Source organism: Achroia grisella, unplaced genomic scaffold (assembly GCF_030625045.1).
Source record: "Achroia grisella isolate CSIRO2021 unplaced genomic scaffold, CSIRO_AGI_Agris_v1 utg779, whole genome shotgun sequence".
NCBI classification, from domain to species: domain Eukaryota; kingdom Metazoa; phylum Arthropoda; class Insecta; order Lepidoptera; family Pyralidae; genus Achroia; species Achroia grisella.
Window position 1 is genome coordinate 2,763,917 of NW_026713019.1, and position 22,113 is coordinate 2,786,029.

General features: G+C 31.5%; 1 protein-coding gene across 2 annotated transcripts in view; it reads left to right on the forward strand.

Moving 5' to 3' along the window:
* The window catches only part of LOC131850678 (NAD(+) hydrolase sarm1), a 79,243-nt gene that overhangs the window by 747 nt on the left and 56,383 nt on the right, over positions 1-22,113 (forward strand). Inside the window, exon 2 of one of the 2 annotated variants that reach the window (XM_059200980.1) lies at positions 1,040-1,248. In XM_059200980.1, the coding sequence (XP_059056963.1) occupies positions 1,040-1,248 (209 nt within the window). Of the gene's footprint in view, positions 1-1,039; positions 1,249-4,506; positions 5,047-22,113 lie in introns of those variants that run through there. The other variant, XM_059200981.1, reaches the window with a different exon arrangement.

Genomic DNA, 22,113 nt, shown 5'->3' on the forward strand with positions numbered 1-22,113 from the left:
CCTGTCGCCATGACTCTGTCAATTATCAAATTCAAAACTATTATCTAAGCAACAATTTACAAAGAACACCATTCTGTATGTACCTATTTAGAGAAGACGGTAGATGTTACAGTATTCAATATTCAAAAAACCTTTGTAGGTTTTTTGAATATTTTCCCCATTAACAATTTATTGATATTTAAAGAATTTATAGTTTAAAATTTTAGATTAGAAAGCACTTCTTAAAAATGTATCTATTAATGAGTTGAAATAGAGTGTTAAAAATTGTAAGGAACGTGCATCATGTACTATTTCGCGGTCTAGAGATTTTACGTTTATAAAAGTATATATAGATTATAATAAAGATAAAATAGCATTTTAAATGTTCTTTTGAAAGGTAAAAACACATATTGTATACCTACATTACATTTGTAATATGGCAGCTGTTCTGTAGAATTGCTAATACAAATCAAAATTCTAATAAAAAAATAGATAAGTATTTCTACATTTTATCTTAGAGAAGTTCTCCTGGCAAATGTTTCGCCCGGACAAAGCCGCGGTGCGCTGCTAGTAAGGATATTAGATAAACTTTTCGAGTTAAAATGAAGGTTGTCTAATATCGCCTTCACGACTTGTTTACAAAATTATGTATGCAAATAGAAAGATTAGAATTATGTAGCCGTGTACATACTATCGAAATTAATGCGGGCTAAACCGAAAAAATGTAGGTAGGTTTATTTAAATGCATTTAAATGTTAATCCACAGTAAAGTGCGGAGTTAAGTTATTGATTTAAACAATAGGTCGTTAGTTTGTGGCTGTAAATGTGTGTTATTCTAGAAAATGCTATTCATATATTAGAAAAATAACTTATTCTAAGATCTCTACAAATATCTCGATACAAATCATAAATATTGTAAAAGAATTTATAAATAAAAACAGAACACGCTTTATTCAAATAAGTTTATATTAAAAGTACTATTAAATAGTCGCATTTCACATACAAAGAAACTACTAGAACTCATATTTTTGTATGTATTTTTTTCTTACAAAATTTACAGACGGTCGTCTAAACTTCAGGCCAATGGTACTAAAAATGCCAGCGCGTCACTCCGTCCGGGAACAACAAGAGGTACAAGGAGTTGAGGAGCTACAGTCGTCTCCACCGCTGGAACTCGAAGCAGCAGAACTAGAGAGAGAGCTAGATAGAGCTGAACAACATCTTGAGAGAGAAATTTCTATTGCCACGGAGGAGAGTGATGGTGATACGGTAAGTTTGAATATTATATTGTACAGTGCTTGTTGACTATAGTTTTTCCAATTTGTATAATTTTTCAAGAATATTACTGGAATCGTAGCTATTATATATATTACAAATTATTATATATATTTCAGCGTATTATATATATTATATAATATTACAAATAATAAGTCATTCATATAGGTAACACATATGTATGTATATTGTGATGCAAATTCCCTTTCAGTGCAGACAGACTAAAATGAGTGCGTCGTGTAATCTAGACACAAATCTTGCTTCGATTTCCTTGTTGTTATTTTAAATATTTTTCACCGTACTATTTATAGAATTCGCGTTAGTTTGTACATTGAATCATAGAATTTAAATAACCTACTGAATCATACTGACTGCTCGCAGTTTAAAGCTCAAGGATGTCCTTTGGTTTGTCACATCAGGTACGTATCTAATTATAATAGCGTTATAGTTGTTACACCTGACTTCATCTACTATTTTTATATAAAAGGTACTTTTTTAACATGATTGTCCACGTCTATCCTCACATCAAACATCCATTCACACGTGAGAAGGTAACAAACAAACAGGCACACAGTCACATTTACAATAGTAGTTTTTTATGTCATACATTTTTATTTTTCTGTTATACTTAATACAAGATTACTAATTACTAATCTTAATAACAGAAAAACCCTATTATTAAGACATTTACAGTGTCATTGAGATTAAGATGAAAACTTTTTATTTGTATCAAATACAGATTAGTTGTTATATTGTGCTACACATTTTTTTATATTATATTCTAACTTGGGAAAACCAGTGCAGTACAGGTGCCTCCTGTATGCATACGTAGAACTGGGTCCCAAGGGTGCCTTAAATTAAATATCGTTTTAATAGTTCTTTTAAATAGTATTTTCTTTATTCACATAAATTATTTTTATTGGCAGCAATAAATTATTGTTGTTACTCGCGATTTCGTCTGCGGTTTTTGATATATATATTTTTATAAATATTCTTTTTCCGTCTTCTACAGAAATATTTTCCTCGAATAAAATTATATAGAAGTTATATAATTACGTATTACTATAATATACTTATCCGGTTATAATTATTCCTCCAGATTCATCCTCAAGTTCTCCTCATCATTCATCCTCTAGTGAACTACATATAATAAAAACAAATTTTAAAAATGTTGAAAACTGATTTATGTAGTTGACTTTCCTAAAATTTGTTTTTATATGAGTGTGTGTATGTATTTTTTTCTTCTTTGTACCGATCTGATTGGAGCTATTTACCGAACTAAGCATAATCAAGACATGAAGCTGAAATAAAAATCCATAATATATGGATTTTTATTTCAGCTTCATGTCTTACATGATATACACGTAAATACTTACGACCTACTTGAAAATACTTACTTTTGGTTTTGATCCAATTAACCAACCGGAGTAGAAATAATTTTGTTAACATTTACTTTCCAGCATAGAAAGGTTTGGATTTTAGCCATCATTAAAAGTAAAAGAAGCAGGTAGAATTAAGAATTGTATTTCACCTGTTTATACTTTGCAAAAACTAGTTTATCGTGATGAAATGCTAATGCTCTACCATTATTCCGGCACGCCATGGCACCTCGAGGCACGCCTGTGATTTTTTTTCCACCAATATTCCCACGGAGGCAAGGATTTATATTAAACTGGCTACTCGCCCCGGCTTCGCACGGGTGTACGGTTATTATATATATAAATCTTCCTCTGGAATGTCTCTAGCTATTTAAAGAAACCGCTTCAAAATCTGTTGCGTAGTTTTAAAGATTTAAGCATACATAGGGACAGACAGATAGCGACAGCGACTTTGTTTTATACTAAGTAATTGCAAAAACCCCACGTATTCCACTCCGCCTCCGTCGATAGACGACAGTCATGGTAGGATTTTTTCACACGTTTACAAAGTTTTAGATTTAGTATTACTATTATTCTGTAGCATTCCATATAAGTTTTCTCAGCATTTTGTACATCAATCACACGTCAGTTAAAGTCACCAAAAAGATTATATTTCGTAACAATTACTTATTTATTTACTATATTTTCAGTTATTTTTAATAGTAGAAAAAAAAGATTTTGTCGTTGGTGTGTTAATTGAGTTCGTGAAAATAAATAACAGATATATATATATACTATACATATGATACAGGGCTTGACAACTGGTAAAAAACTGGACAAGCACGTTCGTTCCAGTAACAGTTGACGAATGGCACGAGACGAGATTACGCCACGGTCTCGACCGAGTTTTAGATGCGTCTGTATTTATATTGGTTACCCCGATCGTCAAGTTTTATAGGTCACTAAACCACGACCATAGTTCTCTTTTCCATGCGTCTAACGAAGCTGTTTTATAAAAAATATATTTGTATAGATATATAGTAACATTATTATAATTTTACCAGAATTATTTTGTAACTTTTGGAAATAAAGGCATAAATGCATACACACTTAGATGCATATTTTTTGATCTAATTACCAATTTTAGCAAGATTTTCGTGACTCTACAATGAAGTAACTACATACTGTTACTTTCGTTGAAGGTCTTGGCAGTCGTGTATTAAACAAGTAACGTACAATTTATGTCTCTTTTAGATGAAATGACATAAACAGCATACTAGTAGTGTAGTCAGTAATATTTGCGAGGTCGTAAGTCGTAATATTTTCCTCTAATACTTCGTTTACTAGCGCGTGTACGAGTAGCTAGTCAGTGTTTTGAACTGTTTGTTTACTATGGTTACAGTGTAACACGTGCGCGGTGCAGCTCTCGCGGTATTATCTGCTTCTCGTGCGCCATTCGATAACGATACATCATTGCACAACACACAAACATAGTGTCTCGTTATAACATTTCGCGATTCCTATTTACAATTTTTTATGTTGTCATTGGCAACACGATTAATTGAGGTGCAAGTCGAGAGGTGAAAGGAGCGTGTGGTGCTACGGTTCCCGTGGCAGCTGAATGTAAACATCGCGTGATCGATAGAACTGTAACGGCGTCATCGCGTGCCTTGCTCGACGACTCCACTCTGGGTGGTAGTTGGATTGCTTCTCGTCTAGTTGTCGGGCATTTGAGTGGAGCGATGCGCGTCTAGCCAGCACACCAGCGGGAACAATAAGTACGCCTTGACCTTGCGGCGCGCGGGGGGCAGCGCGCGATGACGCCAGCGCGGTCGGCACGCGGTTCGGCTTTCGGGTGCGATCCTCCGCGGACGCTATCCGCGTAATCGGTGGTCAGCGTGATTCCAAAGTTGTGTCGAAAATATCGGGGCGGTGGGCGTTACCACAACGACGGGGTCTCTCGCGACGCTCTCATTCCGCGAACCGGCGCCGACGCCGACGCGCTTCGAACGACCGACCGAGCCGACTCCCGATCCCGTCCGTGTGTACCGCGACATGCGCGTGCACCGACATGGGTAATGTGCAGTGCTGCGCCAGCGGACGCTTCCACGAGGGCAAGCCCCCCAAGCCGAAAGATAAGAACCAAAAAAAGAAATCTAAGGGTTTAAATAAGAAAACAAACGGTGTTAGTGGTGGTAAGAAAAACGGTAGTGTACAGAAAGTGATAACCGTGGCGGAGGACGGGTCAGAGCGCGCTGCGCCCGTTCAGGCGCAGGCGCAAACTTCGCCAGCTGAAGACACTCGTGGGAGCGACCCTCCACAGTATGATGCTGCACAGCAGGATGCGACGCAGCCCACCGACCCAGAGCACAGCGAAACGGATGGTCAGAGAGCCGAGTCGATGGCAATAGCGAGAGAGCGCTTTTTCAATCAGGTATAAAAATATTATACGTTTCAAAAGAATATATTATTAATAGCTAATATGAACGCTGTGCTTGCGGTGCGTGACCAAATAATCCCTTTATCGTTGCGGAACGAATCTGGCGTTCGGTATAGGTCGTTCTGCTTTGCATCAGCTAATATTATACTGTGATAACTCCTCAATAGCTACGAGTTACAACATTATCTCAAGCCGAATTAGAATCAATAGAACAGATGTATGTTTATTTATTCGTAATGTAATAATAGCAATGTATAAGTTATTAAATACACGTATATACACCAAATTAATCGATCAAATATGAAAGTCGGTGTGGTATAAAATCTTTAAATAATATAGAAGTTTTTAAAGTAGTATTTATGTTTATACATAAAGGTCACAATGCTACATTTACGGTTCGCAGAGATCAAATTTGTTATAATATATATTTTGACGTCTAATTAGATAATTACAGCATTGAAACAAATAAGCCGGCACCAAGTCTTTGATATAATTAATTATTTACATAACGCTTACGTTTATTACTACAATGTTTTGATAAACCTGATAAGTAGCCATACCTATAATAGCCACTTATCAAATTTGGCGAAAAAACATTCATGTTAGTTTATATTCTTATGATCTTAATTTGTTTCATTTAACGAATCACAACAATTAATAATGTTTTCCAAAGGAATACAAATGTATTATAATTATATATAGTTATTTATATATATATTTCATAAAGACTATGGATCGAAATAGGAAAATATTACGTATAAATATAAAACTATATATATGTTTTCCTGTCTACTTTAGTACGCACGGTTATATAAAAATAAACAAATAATACTCAGATTATCTGCCAGCATCATCTAGTACCTAAATATTGCATTGTATTATGAAGACTGACAACTGACAATTTAAATTACATTTTTAAATTAATATCCAACATGAATGTTAGCTTGTAATCACGTGAATATCATTGATAAGATCTAACATCGAAATATACACAATTTATCGGTTGATAATAATTTATTAGTGTAGACAAATTTGTACTCTCTCATATGGAATGGTACTTCCGCCTGGGCTAACTGTAAATTCAGACTAGGACGACAATATGATGATGAAGAAGTTCAGATTAGTTAGCCATATAGTACCTATAGTAGTGACAGCTCATCAAGAATTTATTACGATGGTAAATAAAGAGGAAATGTGGAGGTTGACCTAACATAGCATATTGCTAGCCATGGAGTCCTGTTATCCATTGTTTTAATATAAATGATAACGGGGATGAGAATGAGATCAGGTCAGGTAGCTCATGATGGCAAATTTACCAGGAATTTATCACAATGGTTTCCAGACAGAACCGCGTGGAGATCAACCTGACATAGTAAAATATTAGCAATGTGATCATCAGTCCACATTACTAACAATCCCATTCCCCCCAGCTGTTACCCATTTGAAAGTTTATACTTTATGATAACTTGGATAATATATAAAAATAATAAAACGAATGATTCAAAATATTTTCAATATTTTATGGTAAAAGAATTACTTCCATTTATTTTTTCTGTACATACTTATTATCCTTTGAATATCCAGACGAATAATATGCACAATGCACTTACGCAGAATACTACGTAAATATATATTCATACAGATACTTAAACAGTTAAAAATTTACATGTTAAAACAATCGAAATAACTTCGGTTTGTTTACTACATATCCGTGATGATCTAATGCGCATTAATTAGTATTGAGATTCATATAATTCGATTCAAAAGGTTATATATGTAGTATAAAAAATGTTTCGTTCAATAAACATTTCATTTTTCTATCTCCCGAAAATAAAACTAACTACCACTTGTAAATAAAATAAATCAGTTATTATGTACCTTACCTAATCAAGTATAGTTATAAAAAAAAATTAAAAATAAACACATTTTACTGTCGAGTTTTATAGAATAAATATATAAATAATTTCGAGTAAATAATTTCAAGTAAATATATATGTATCTATTTTTAGTAGTAGGAAGATGCTTAATAACTGATTTATTTTATTTACAAGTAATAGATACGCCCTTTTGTGTTGTTTCTTAAATGCCCATTAGGTAACGTTAGTAGTAGTAGTAGTAGTTATATAGTTTGAGACAATTTTCCATGGGTATTCAGCAAAATTAGCAGTTTTCTAAATATCATAATCTTCTAAAAGTCATATACATGATAACCCGTGCAAAATCTAGATGGATTGCTAGTTATGATATACATATATCTATTGTAATCATTTCTGCAGGTTCCTACAACTACAGCTGGAATGTCAGATGTACTGTGACTGGCCTGTTTCCAAACTATTCGACATGAGTATAATAAATGCGTATAATAAAGAATAGTACATGTTCTACTACATACTTTCTCAGAAAAAGTTTCTGCAAACAATTTAGTTCTTTAAAACATCAAATAAGTATTGTAGCAGTCTATTCCCCGAACTAAAATGAAATTTATGTATTACCTTTTGTTTTCAGAGACATAAACAGAGTTCTATAAATTGTAATGCAATATAATAAAATTCTTTTAGGAAAAATGATTTTAGAGACTTTATTCTAGGCTAGAATTATATACATGTAATATAGCCTAGACTTTATCCTTGTAAATATGTAATATATATTATTAATAGGTCACGATTCATTCACGTGGAATGACTTATATTCAGTTCCTATAGGCATTTCCAAAACTCCTTCTTAGTAAATGATGACGAAATTATTTATAAGAAATATTTCTGTTAATAAGATAATAAGAAATTTAAACATCAATTCCAGGCAATATGCCATATTACCTGGAATTGATATTTAAACTTCTCCTCTTACCTTAAGTGTAAATTTCCCGAAATTCAAATTTAGAAATTGTAGAAAGTTACCTTTGGCAGGTATAATTTTTGGAAACAAAAGTTACATAGGAAAGGGTAAATTTTACGGGACATCAGTGGATTGATTGATTTCAGTATACGATTATGTGAGTAACTGAGAATTCAATTAACTAAACTATGTCAATAGCTCTCAGATAATCTATTCAGGTTCCATATTATTACTAGAGTTTATTTACTCGAGAGATTAATTTTATTTACATGCCTGAAACCTTCTAGTAGTCAACAAGAAAGTTTCAAAATTTTCCCGCATACTGCAACATAAAATTACCTAGAATTGTGTAGGATAAAGCATTGATGTAACACTAGTAAATTCTGTACCAACCTACTTAATAGAATGATTAATGCTTAGATTCCTGTTATTTTTAAAATCTTAGCGTATAAATTTCGTGGGAAGTATACAAATGTTGTGTTGAATAAACAAAAATAGTAGCAGTAAATGTATGACGTGTAGTGAGATGCGAGGACTTACTCACATGTCATTGACTCAGCGAGGAAAGTGACCAAGTGATTTGGATTTGCTCGTTTTTGGAGCAAGTCCAGGCGATTTCCCGAAATAACTTCCTGCGACTGCGATCTTCCGAGTCGGCGCTGTGTATCAGGAGCTCAACTGGTAGTTTGCTCCTTTCGAGCTGATGCGCTTGTACAATACAATGCTTTGTGATACCAGCAACAAAGAATTAGTTAGTACATATAGTATATGAGGTCAAAATTTAAAGTATTGGATTTGTTTTATTTGTATATACAAATAAAAAAATTCTTAGGGTTTAATATTATTCATATTTCTCAAACATTTAAGAAATTTATTATTTTCATTTATTAATTTTAGACACAGAATACTCATAGCGGGTACAATTACAGCCAATGGCTGACTGGACAAAGGCTTCAATCACACTTTTTACGCACTAAGGGATGACTTAACGTAATTTAACAAGAAAAGTACTAAAAAAAGTGTAATTCATCGCTCTTTTATTCTGTGTATTATGTCTTTTACTCTGTAATAATAACCTAAGACACAGCGCCATATAGTCAAGCATTTTGTGTTATGGGTGTTAAATAACTAATTATTACATTAATATTTTTTATTTAAATATATATATTAACAGAATACACCCAAACCAATACAAACTATCACAGTGCGAGGAATCAAACCCGCAACTATCGAAAGTAAGACTAGACTGTATGCTAAACTGCTAGACCACCAACACCGCCAAACTACTATATAGGTACTTAATAATCATCTACATGCACAAAAGGAGTAGGTACCTTCTATAGTAATGCACCTAACTTTATAAACTAAATTGAAATAGGACATTTTCCCACATCAATTCTCACACCAATACTCTTATTACTATATATTAGTATAGCTATCTAATACATGGTATCCTATTTACCACGCCATATAAGTAAATATATTATCTATTTAATGATTAAATCATCATTGCCACGTTTACACGCATATAAATAAGTTGCCTCGGTAAGCATAGTTTTTATGGTAATCGTACTAAACAGTTGCTCTTCACACGTTTTGCATCTATTATGATGTGATTTGTAAAGAATAACTTGTTTAGTGTAAACATTTTACTGTCCCATTTGACATTGAAACTGGAGATGAAATTTAATAAAAATCCAGTCTCTTTTTTGTACAGCCGTACGTTTCGGATGATATCGTGTTTGGCTCAGTATTGAATGCATTTTACTATTTTATGTATAGAAATCAATTTAATACGGTTTAACCAAATAGTTATTTTTTTATTTGGTTGGACACATATCATAATATCATTTATATTACATATGACATCTTATGTACCCCATATGTTATCATCCTTGAAGTTAGTAAAACAGTAATTTATATAACCATCTATTTTTTTATTTCATTTGATTGTCAACTAAATAAAATATAATCATAATGAATCTTTTCTACCCTAAAAATATAAACCCTCTTTAAGATATATAACTCTCTGAAACCAGAAATCAAGGCATTTTGTAGACTTAATAAAGTAGTAAATATTTCGTTCACCTCTAACTTAACGTTTAATACAATTTATGTAGAAGTTAATTAGATATTACATTCAGATTTAAACAATGTCATTAAATATAAACATTATTATGGTTAATATATATTTTTTTATACAATATTATTATATTATATAATAATAACATATATATTATTATTGTATTGTTGAAAAAATAAATTTTCATTAATTAAATTATCTACTATTTAAGAGAATAGCTTTTTTCTATTCGCATATAACTGCTCTACTACATATGTGTAAAGTTGGATATTAACAAAAAAATTGGCAGACACAACAGTCACCACTTACGTTGCTTGTATGTAGCATATATGCATAGACAATTTATATTTGAGTTAAACTCACAACTGGATTCATAGGATCTAAAAATACTCGACTAAAATCACCTTGATGTCGTAGTTTTGTTTCGAGATCTCGTTCGACCTCTCCTTGATTCTGTATACCTAGTAAGCGCCCCTAGCAGTGCAGCAGTGCAAAATAAATCTTTGTAAGAATTAGTATTATTTATTTACCCACTTACTAACTTTGTTAATATGATGTAATTGATAATTTCTAAATTTCTAAGTATATGAATTTATCATTCGTTCTAGTTATAATAAATACATTACAATTTAATAAATAAATATTATTCAAATACATAATGCTAATTAACTATAAGACTGAACAAATATTTATAATTGAGAGAAGTGTAAAATTTTTATTTAGATAAGCTTATTTAATAGTTTAGTTTCAAACATATACCCCCTAATAAAGTTTAACTGAACTGCAATGGTTTATTTTATGAATATATTAGATTAGATTAGATATATATTATAACTAAATACCTTCTTACTAAATATTTAAATAATTTATATATAATAATTTATAAAATAATTAATTATATAAATAATTTATAAAATTATTTAGTTTTCATTCGTATCTATTATTGTTTAAAGTAACAACCACTGTTTACTATTTCAAAATGTATAAGAAAGGAAAAAAAGACAGCAAAAACGTAATAAGCACTCATGAGATTATATAGAAAATGTGTCTGCTTTAAACCTATTATATTACAATCATATAACACAAACTGGATATATATAGAGAAATATAGAGAACATAATTCAGTGAAAATTTATGGTAGGAGACTTTGTACAACGTCATTTGAGGAGGTACCTCTGTATTACCTATTTCTTAAGTAGTTTGGTTTGCAAGAGTCGTAAAGGTACTTCTGATTCATATAGTAAAATATATATAGTATTATATATCTGAGATATATAATACTATATATATTTTGTGATGGCGTTCATGTAGGAATGTATTACTTTGCATCAAGTGAGCTGTAAGTCAGCTTTCTTGCCATTCCAGTCATAAGAAGAAAAAGATAGAAATATCTATTTCATAACTTATAGTCTACATTAGAAATATATATATAAAGCAATAACCTCTTATATATATATATAGATGTCCACCCCTATATATATAGATATAAAGGGATATAGAGGTTTATTTTTCGTACAAAATTTTTATTTGTTATTTTTTTATAATATGGCAAAACCATGTTTGCGGGGTCAGCTATTATGACTATAATATTAATATGCCTTACTTATCCCTAATGGATAAAACGTAATCTAAATTCAAGCTATAAATAAGTAAAATATAATGTATATTTCTTGCAGAGAAACGTCACTAGCAATACTTAGTAGTACTTAATAGTATTTACCTTATCGTTTAGCACGACATAACAGCCTTGGAGGCTGTGTTAACTTAGTGGATAAAACCATATTTAGTCAGAACTCCTTATGATTAGGTAATTTTTGCTACTGTTGTTTTGAAACGTTAAAACGAAAGGTAAATCTTAATCTATCAAATAAAATGGAAGTTAGCTACATGTTGGTAATGGTAACTCATTATTTTTTCATTTTATTATTAGTGGATTTTAAACGGCGTGTTTGTCTGCTTTTTTAAGATAAAAATGTCTGTCTTCGTGATCATCTAAATGAGTAGGAGTCCCCCATCGTGCGTTTCTTTAAAAAAATTTGACACTCACAGCCACTATAATTAAACCGTCCAGAAAACAGCTTTTCCTTTATAAAAGGCAACTCATTTGCCATTCTTTTGATGGGCCGCGGTAATCACTTGATATTTGGTAAGCCGTAAACTCGTTTGTCCCTTATGCTATAAAAAAAATATAGTATAAATAATTATATCAAATTTAATTTATTATGTCCGTACGTGAAAAGAAATAGTAACTGTAGTTAATAAGTATTATATGATTTCTGTAACATACCTTAGGCAGCGTAATATAATTATAGTAATTAGTACTTAACGTAGTGGGTGACACATTCGCTAAAAATTATTGCAAAATAGCCTTAAGCCAGATGTATAAGGTATAACTGTTTGTTGACCTAAATAAATAAAAAAAAGTACTAAAAGTCAGGTCAACATCAACACAGTTCCAATTGGAAACTATTGTAGTTAACTAACGTAACTTCATCCTCCAATGGTGCCCCTACAACGCAGACCATTAGAACAGATGGCGACACAAATGGTGTCACAAATTTTATCCTGACGTCCCCAAAATCAAGTTTTATAACACATGAGGACACACGTAGTGCATGTAACATTGTACTGGTCGTCGTAGTGGATGCGGTTAGGACAGTATCATCATAAAAAAAAACCTTTGGAAATAAGATAAAAACTATCGCACTATACCTGTCCCTGACAGGCCTATGTACCGTACAGTAGCTCTAATCAAGGCGAGAACTATAGATTTTTTATTCCTTTTTATATTATATTTTTTTCTCCATCTCAACGTATTTCTTTTTATTAGATAATAATTATATATATGTTGCTGTACCTCACCATTGTTATGTTGTGTGATGTATAGAACAATCAGACATTATATTTTGAAACACATATGAAGACGTCAACTTACATCATTATTATACGAGCATATGAATGAATGACGTCAGACATTAAAAATATAATGAACTAATGCCAAAATACTGCCGTATTTACACAGCTAAGTACAAGTAATAAATTCATTCACCATTTTCTCTCTTGCATTCTAATTCATAGTCGAGTAGTATTTAGTTTCAATTCTGAAGCGTAGCGCACATTGCATACTATATATGTTTGTAAGGTAGTAGTATAGTGCTTGAAATTCTTTAATTATTTTTAACTAATTTAAGTCATGTAATACTTAATTGCTTAATCAATATTAATATTGTTAAAAAAATTATATTTTAAAGTTCGTTTTGTAAAATAAACTCCATTCCTACAAAACTACACATTTTAGTCAAATAAGATTTAACTCTATACAAAAACCAGATCATTTAGAATAAATCGAGTCTATCGTAGAAATTTATATCAAAATATAGTTCATTACAATATTAACTCGTTTTTTAAACGGCAACTAGCCTATTGACTATATCGTCTGTATATACAAACATACTTCAAATTAAGTAATGGATTTGTAATTAGGAATGCATAATAATTAAAAAAATAATTAATTATTCATACTCCTTTTAATATAAGGAAATCCATGTAGTGAGATATCAGACGCAAGCGCACTTAAGGCGGGTCAATGGCGCATGACGTCATCATAATAAATAAATCTTGTATGTGATGCTCGTATAGCACTGGTATGTTTGGATGCCGCACCTAAATCGTGATTGTGTTTCAAATACAATGTGATTATCGGTATTTTGTCTTTGAGACGGAGGTCAACCTCCGGTCCGTCTTCCTAGACAATTCAAGATTTTCTTTCATAAACATCAACACGATTTGTCATTCGAGCATTGCCGAAGTATTCATTAAAATTGGTCGAAGATATCGCACAGGCACATAAAAAAGTATAGTTGAATTAACTATTTTGAATCCTTAACCTTAACCTTATACATTGTGAAATCTATTGAAGATAATACTAAATATTATCTGTGCTAATATGCAGCACTCTAGAGTTACTATAGAAACATAAATTATAAGTCACTAGTAAAAAGATTATTGTAAGGAGTATATTTATTAATATTAATTGTCAAAGTATATTAAAATATAGAAACAATAATATCGATAAAGCATAAAGTATTCTTACTTTACAGTGTCTAAACAAGGAAGTTCATTCATACGCGAATAGAATAGAACATAAGAGAATATTACATAGTAATAGTAATACAGTAAACATTTTAGTGGTACAATTTGAAGAACTACTCGTATTTACATGTTTACGACCAATGTGTGTTTTCACTTATGACTTACGGCACAGAGACGTGGTCGCTAACTATGGACCTCTTAAATAACATTAGTCATACGGAGGGCAATAGAGAGGTCGATGCTTGGAGTTTCACTGCGTGATCATCAGAAATGAGAAGATCCGCAGAAGAATCAGTCTGACAGACATAGCCCGAAGAATTGCGAAACTGAGATGGCAATGGGCAGGGCACATAGCTCGTAGGAGAGATGGCCGTTGAGGCAGTAAAGTCCTCGAGTGGAGACCACGAACCAGAAGAGCAGCGTGAGAAGGCCTCCGACAAGGTGGATAGACAATCTGGTCAAGATCGCTGGAAAGCGTTGGATGCCAGTAGCGAAGGACTCGTCGTGGAGATTTTTGGAGGGGGACTTTATTCAGTGGACGTCTGCTGGACTGAAATGATGATGATTATGATATATGATTATCATGTAATATAATATATACCTATTTGTAATTCATAAATGTTTCCTGAACGTTTAGTTGAAAGTGTTTATGACGCATCAGTGTTTAAATTTTATCGCCAGAATGTTTCGCTCAGAGTTAATATGACGCCGAATGACTATGTGATTATAAATAGAAATCAAATACATATATTATATGCATACAATAAATCTATGTTAAGTATAATGAACAATGTAATGGATTCGCAATGCTTAATTACTAGAGGTTTTATAGGACTCACTATGACAATAACTGGTAAATTTATCCATATTTAAAAGAAAATTATCTATCATGTTAAAATGGCTTCTGTTGCTAGCCTTTGGCTTAATAAATAATAATCGTTATAAAAGCATTACCCTCTTATTATTATTACCGGTAGAATAGATTACAAATAGGCACAGAATAAATAATAATAGTTATTCTATAACAAAGCTTATGCTGAATATAATATTGGTTTTCAATATATCTAATATCCAAGAGTCTCTTTAATTAACAACTGTAAAATATAATACGTTTTTCATGTCTTGTATTAGCTGGAAGAAACATTATTTTTATTTATAATTTACATTAGAATTTTACCTTATTTAAAATCGTTTGATCCACAAACTACATAGTAAGTATTACTAATGTAAGAAAGGTATTATAAGTTCATTACTAAGTCTGCGTGCCAATAAAATCTATTCATTCGCTCGTTTTTGGACGGAAAATATAACAAATATTTGATTGTTTTTATATAAACATATTCAAGACATTCATTATTAATTCCAAAAAGTATAATATCAGTCTACATTAATATTGTAAAGATATAGAGAGAGAGAAAATTTATTTTCTCCTGATTTTATATATATAATATAGATGTTGTATGCAATTATTAATGTTACTAAACCTAGCCGAATTCGGGACGCACTGCTAGGTACATGTTAAATTTACTTGAATGCATCTCTCTTAATACCCTAAATACTTTATTACAACAATAAATATTTCGAATAAAATTTCCTTTTATAATTTAAAGAGCAATGTAACATCAAACGTCTCATCTTGAGGAACAAAAAATAGTACAACGCATGAATTATCGTGACCTGATTTTTTGTTTGGTGAGTTGAGTCAACGCTTGTATTTTTATAGCGGGATATACCTATCTTTCTATACTGTATCTAAAGCCCACTCTTTTAATAGCAAGCGCTTCATGAAGAAGCAAAAAATTACAGTTCTAGCATCGCTTGCCTGTATGTAGGTTTTCGAAATAAACAATTCTTTAACCACATCCTGAAAACCGATCGAACGGAAATTTGGTAGGTACCTACAATGAAGAAACTCAGTGATAATAATACAATGAACATTGACAAATATAATTACTCTTCTATGTTACTTGTAATAATATTCGTATATAAAGTTTACTTAGATAAATTGCGTAAATTTTACTCTCTTATTTACTTATTAAATATATAGGTGTTAAGGTGGCCTTAGATAAATGTAGTTTATACATTATGCGTTATATTATTCAGTTTAGAACGCAAGTGAGGGTCATCCAATCAATTAGAAATAACATTTTGACAAGTGAAGTGACAGTGTGACCGTGAGCGCTGGATGTTATGAGATGCTCGAAAACTTCTGTGTAACATCCAATAAATTAAGAAAATGTAATACTGACAGAATAATGTCCAAATATAAGCATTTAAAGTGTCAAGGCAGATTTACAGCAAGCGCTTAACAAGTGCCAGTGGGTGGCGCCGAGAATGGACTCACTGTTTACATACAATCAGTTTAGTCGCAGTTATTTCTTCCAGATTACGTATGTTATTAGTCAGCCGGGAAAATTGAGTGACGTGGCGCCAGAAATCGTACGGGCGATGGATTTCAAAATATACAACGATATTTTATTTCTCTTATTTATCAATCAATAACAATGAAATTCATTTCATCCATCCACTGCGTAGAATATATACTCTGCAGAAGCACCAGTGGAGGATGTAAAGATGAGCCTGAGATCATTTAGCTCATTGCGCCAAATTTACCAGCATGGTGATCAACATGAAACCTATAGCTAGCAATGACACCATTGCTAGCTATAGTCCCCATAACCAAGGATACCGATACAGGGTTTTATCTGGGATTCTGATAACTATCCAAATGTAAATTTACCTTTAGGAACTGCAGTCACTTGACGTTAATACAATAGAAACAATAGAGTCAATTATCACATTGACTTTTCACCGTATTTTGTTGTTATAACGCGTGTGGCCCGACGATGATGTGTCTAAAATTAATAGGGTTGTCACCGTCAGTTAATATTAGCCGAGGTCGTCTCACTGGCACACATTAATAGACCTTTGTGTCAATTTCCTATTAACTCGTTGTGAAAATAGAATAACGTGCCGTTGTTCGTTTGTTTCCATTCATAAACTAATTTGTATCAATTAAAAATAAGCATTTCTTATGTATATTTAAGACTATTTATCGTTATAAAGACTGGTTATAAAGTATTTAAACAAATGAAATTTTAAAGTAACTAATTTGTGTTTTGATGAATGGTTTTTTGTTACTTTTTTATTTCATGCAAAACTTACTACAGAGACAGGTACCTAGATCGTGTACTAGATTAAGATTAGGCGCGGGTTATAGCTGGCATAGAATGTAATAATGTTATAGATAATGTAATGTAGATCTAAGTGAAAAACAGTGCAAAAAATATTACTTCCCTCAAATTTTCATAAATTGCGCATTCTGGTGATATTTTTCTCTAAATACTTTTAGTTCAATATGACCGAAATTATCTAATTGATCCATAAACTACATACTACTACATTAAAGATAAAACCCTTGGAGACATTATTCATATAACTTCGATAACAATTGCAGCTACAAGGTTGAAAAATTTCAAGCCTCTTAAAAAGTAATGAATATTGTTACGCCCTAATACAACGAGAAATAAAAATAAAAATAAATGGTTTATAAGTAGTATCACTTCTTTAAAGTTTGTGCAAGAATAAATTGGCATGATGTGTGACTGAATGACATGTGAAGGACTAGAGGTCGGACCTAATAAACTATTTGATTATTTTCAATGCCAATAAAGACAGACGTATTTGCGCGTTCAAAAATCGCTATGTAACATGACTATTTCCCTTTTGCCGGTTGTTGTGTTTTGTTCTCAACTTGCTGCCCGCCAGCTTTTCACGGGTATACATGTACTATACATAACCCTTTCCATGGGATCATTCTATCTATTGATAAAAACATCATTAGAATCCAGCGTAGTTTAAAAGATCTAAGCGAGCAAACAGCGGAAGCGACTTTGTTTTATAATATATAAAAATTGGGTTTTAATTAATTTAATAATAAATATTTAACCGATCGGTTTCTGTATTTGAAAGATAGAGCGTTACGTTATTGGGAGATGTTATTAAAGTACAACAAGCCATAACTATGATTTTTAGAAAAATTAAAAAAGACTGCTATACCGACATGGTTTGAGATTTTATGAACATATTGTAGTAGAATTAACTTGATATTTATTGTTTATTTTATTCTAATCTAAACAAATAAAGATGTTGCACGGACTCAAAGTCAGGGGTTAACTAGTGTTAACTTCCAAGATAATTTAATATTTTCTGTATTCATCATAACAACCCTTATAACCTCATGCCTTAGGCAGTATTGTATAATTATAGTAATCAGTGGTTAACGTAGTGGGTGACACATTTGTTAAAATTTATTAGTAAATAGCCATAAGTCATATGTATAATGTGTAACTGTGTAACTGTTTGTTGACCTAAATAAATGAAAAAAAAAAACCTATTATCAAAGGAAAAATGTAGCATATCTACATTTTTTGATATTATTATAAAGTGATAACTTAATTATAATAATAATATCCCTGGACAAATCACAAAATGCCATCTAGTTCTAAGTAAAGCAGAACTTGTGTTATGGATACTAAACAACTGATATAAATAGTTAGGCACATTTTTTTATATAAATATATATGTAATATACATATACAACACCCAGATCGATACAAACAATTTTACTCAAAAATATAAATGTTTGTACTGTGCGAGGAATCAAACCCGCAACCATCGGAAATAAAGCTATGTGCTAAACCGCTAGACCACCGAGGCCGTCAATTATTAACATCAGTTGACTTAATTATAAATAAGTATGTTTCGACGTCTATTATCTCTCACGGCGTTTTCAGAGGCAATATCGACTGTTGACTGTTTAACAGACAAAGTTAGTTTATAGCATACTACGTCCTTTTGAAGATGTCATGTATTTCTGATTGCCTCTTCCGAGATACTGAAAATTAATCCATAGACGACATATTGCATTGTTAGCTCGTCAACCCAATGGAATCTCGATGAACTTTCTAAATTAAATATAGGTATTAGTTAAATGCAACTACTTATAGAATATTTATCCTTCCGCTTAATTAATTAAATTGCGCATCTAAAATTAAGCTCCATACAATTTGTGCTTCATATGCCTCACGACATGATTATTTTGAATTTATTTCAATATAACTTTTTTTTTATTAAAACATTTTTATAGGGAGTAGTATTTTTGTTATAGAGAGTCAAATCACGTATTTCGTCATTATCAAATATTTGAATTACATACATAGGTACATATTTTTAAGACTTATTTTCTTGTGAAAGTAGATCTAAACACATAGTTGATATTTAAAGCAGGGCGACGGATTAAGGTATCTCTTGGCATTGAAATTAATTTGGCACATTGTGATAACAAGTGAAGAATGAATGGGATTTCCTCTCTAAAGTAAATAAATGCAATCCGATCTTATTATACTATCAAATGCAGATCATCTTAAATTATATAAAAAATAACCAAAATAAAAATTTATCACTAAAGTGAAGTGGAAATTCGCTACAGGGAGCTAATTAATCTACGATTAGCCCCTTGTAGCGAATTCCGCAGAGCTTAACCACGATACTTTCCTTTTTGTCCATCTGACATGGCACATTGCTAGGTCTAGTAGACCTCACTGTTAGAACTCCTTCGTCTTATAATTTATATATACGGACCAGCAATACGCGGTAGAAGCATTATTCATCCAATATTAAAAAATTTCGTGTCACAGTATTTGTTATTGAACTCCACCGAAACGGTTTGATTAGGTATTTCTATTCCCCAAGGTGATGAAGGTAAGAAATAATTTACATGGCATAACAATGTTTACCACATTCGGTACAGTTACAAATTTATATATTAACTTTAACGACTGACGAATTTTGTGGGCAGTAATTCGTCCATTTTGTAATTTAGGTAATGATTATCTTGCAAATGCTAAGAGGAAATAGCGGCTGAGAGCGTTGGCCTGGTCACAGTGTTCTGTAAGTACAAATGTACGTAGTATCTACGTGTTGTGACGTATTATGTAGACCGTCTCGAGAACTTGACAGTATCATATTTCTTCTTTATTCAATTTCCTTGCGTATGCGCAAGAGTGACATGTCCGCTAGACGCGTGGGTATTAACCGAATTACTGAGATAACGGGCACGTGTTAATGTGATTAAAATGCCTTAGCGCATAGTGTTTCATGTTTTAAATTTTACATAGGTCACATTTCAGTTAACGTAGACATTGTTTGTTGAAATTTTACATATATTATGCGTTTGTTAAAGTGCCATTAAAAGTCAGTTAATGTTATATTGCGTAATTTTATGTAAACAATCTATGGATATCGTATTTTGTTTAACCCATAACCAGACTATGATAAGACATAAACTCTGTAGAAAATAATCCATCAAGTAAATATCAATGAAACATAACCTAGCTCTACAATAACTAAATATCCACGTGCAAACTCTATAGCTATAGTGATAGAGGCTCATTGTATTTAAATGTAAAACATATTATTTATGTATATATATATATAAATCAGTACTACGGCTACTGATTTGTATATATATATATACAAATCAGTATATATATAAATAAATCAGTAGCCGGTTCGAGTAAATTTTTAAATATTTAACCAAAGCTCTCAACGAACTAAGTAATCGGCTGAAATTTCACTACCTATAAAAAACTAAAGTATAATGTTAAATAGTTATATAATTTTTAAATGAATGTTGTGGTTTTGTAATTGTCTTTACAAACTCACAAAATTCACACGTTTTCTATAATACCACTGAAGCATATGGTACGATGCTGGCATTTTTTATTAAATAAAATATAATAATATATGTTAAAGATTTTGTACTATTTATTACTTTTTCTTCTTAGTCATTTATTATAGTTGATAGCTGTTATGTAGCTCATAAATGAGTTGAGTGTATGATCTCAATATTTGTGACTGACTCGACGCATCGCCGCGTCATACTCGCTCTGCAATCCATCCACGTTGTTCAATTTGTGTACTACTATTTCTTCAGGCGTTTTCTATTTTTGGTAAAAAAACCATAAGTTTATAGTTTTACCGTGACATATTTGGTACAATGAATTCATTATATTTTCAAAATACTGTCAGATTCTCAAAAAACGTTTAAAGAGTTGAAAATATCTTTAACTGGTTATAAATATATTTTTTCTTACAAATATCTTAAACATAGATTCTTTGAATATTCTTTAAATTATTGAATGACATAATAAAACGTATAATTAACAAATACATTTATACAAACTCAACATCGTCATCGTCTGCTTCTTCCATACCCTATTTATTTGGGGTCGGCGTAATATGTTTTTCTCTTCCATTCATTTCTATTCGTAGTCATCTCGTTTTTTACTCTCTTTCTTACTTTATCATCCTTCACACAGTCCATCTATCTCTTTTTCGGCCTTCCTCTGCCCTTATAACCATTCACATTCATATGTAACACTTTCAACTTTATACAAACTCAACAATACGTGCAAATAATGTACAGGCGACCGTACCTACTTAATAATATGCAAACACAGTGTGTATCTTGTCACATAAACCTTTTATTAATGTAACCGGTGGAAAAAATCTTTAGAATTGTCAGCAATATCTGAGACAAACATTGCCTACACGTGACAGTACCACACTTATATAAATATTACCTACTTACATATTTTGCCGACGTATATAATATCTGTGTATTGTTTAATTTTAGAATTATAAATTAAAAAGAATAGAAGGAAATATTTTTTAATTCTTTTTAAATATTTATGTTCCTAATAAAAATGTATATAATTCTTTATTCTATGTGTCGGTACTTCTTTCTAACCTATTTCAGAACAATGAACATTTAATATCAGTAAATTAAAATTTTACTTTCTAATACTGTTAAAACATCTTCCAGCAAATGAATTAAATAACAATGACATTTACAAAATATAAATATTTATTATATAATGTTCATTAGTAGGTAGGGCTGTAGGTACCTACTGTTACGTATTACATTGGGAACGATAAATATCATTTATCGTTCCCAATGTAATACACATGGAGGAATAACATTTGTT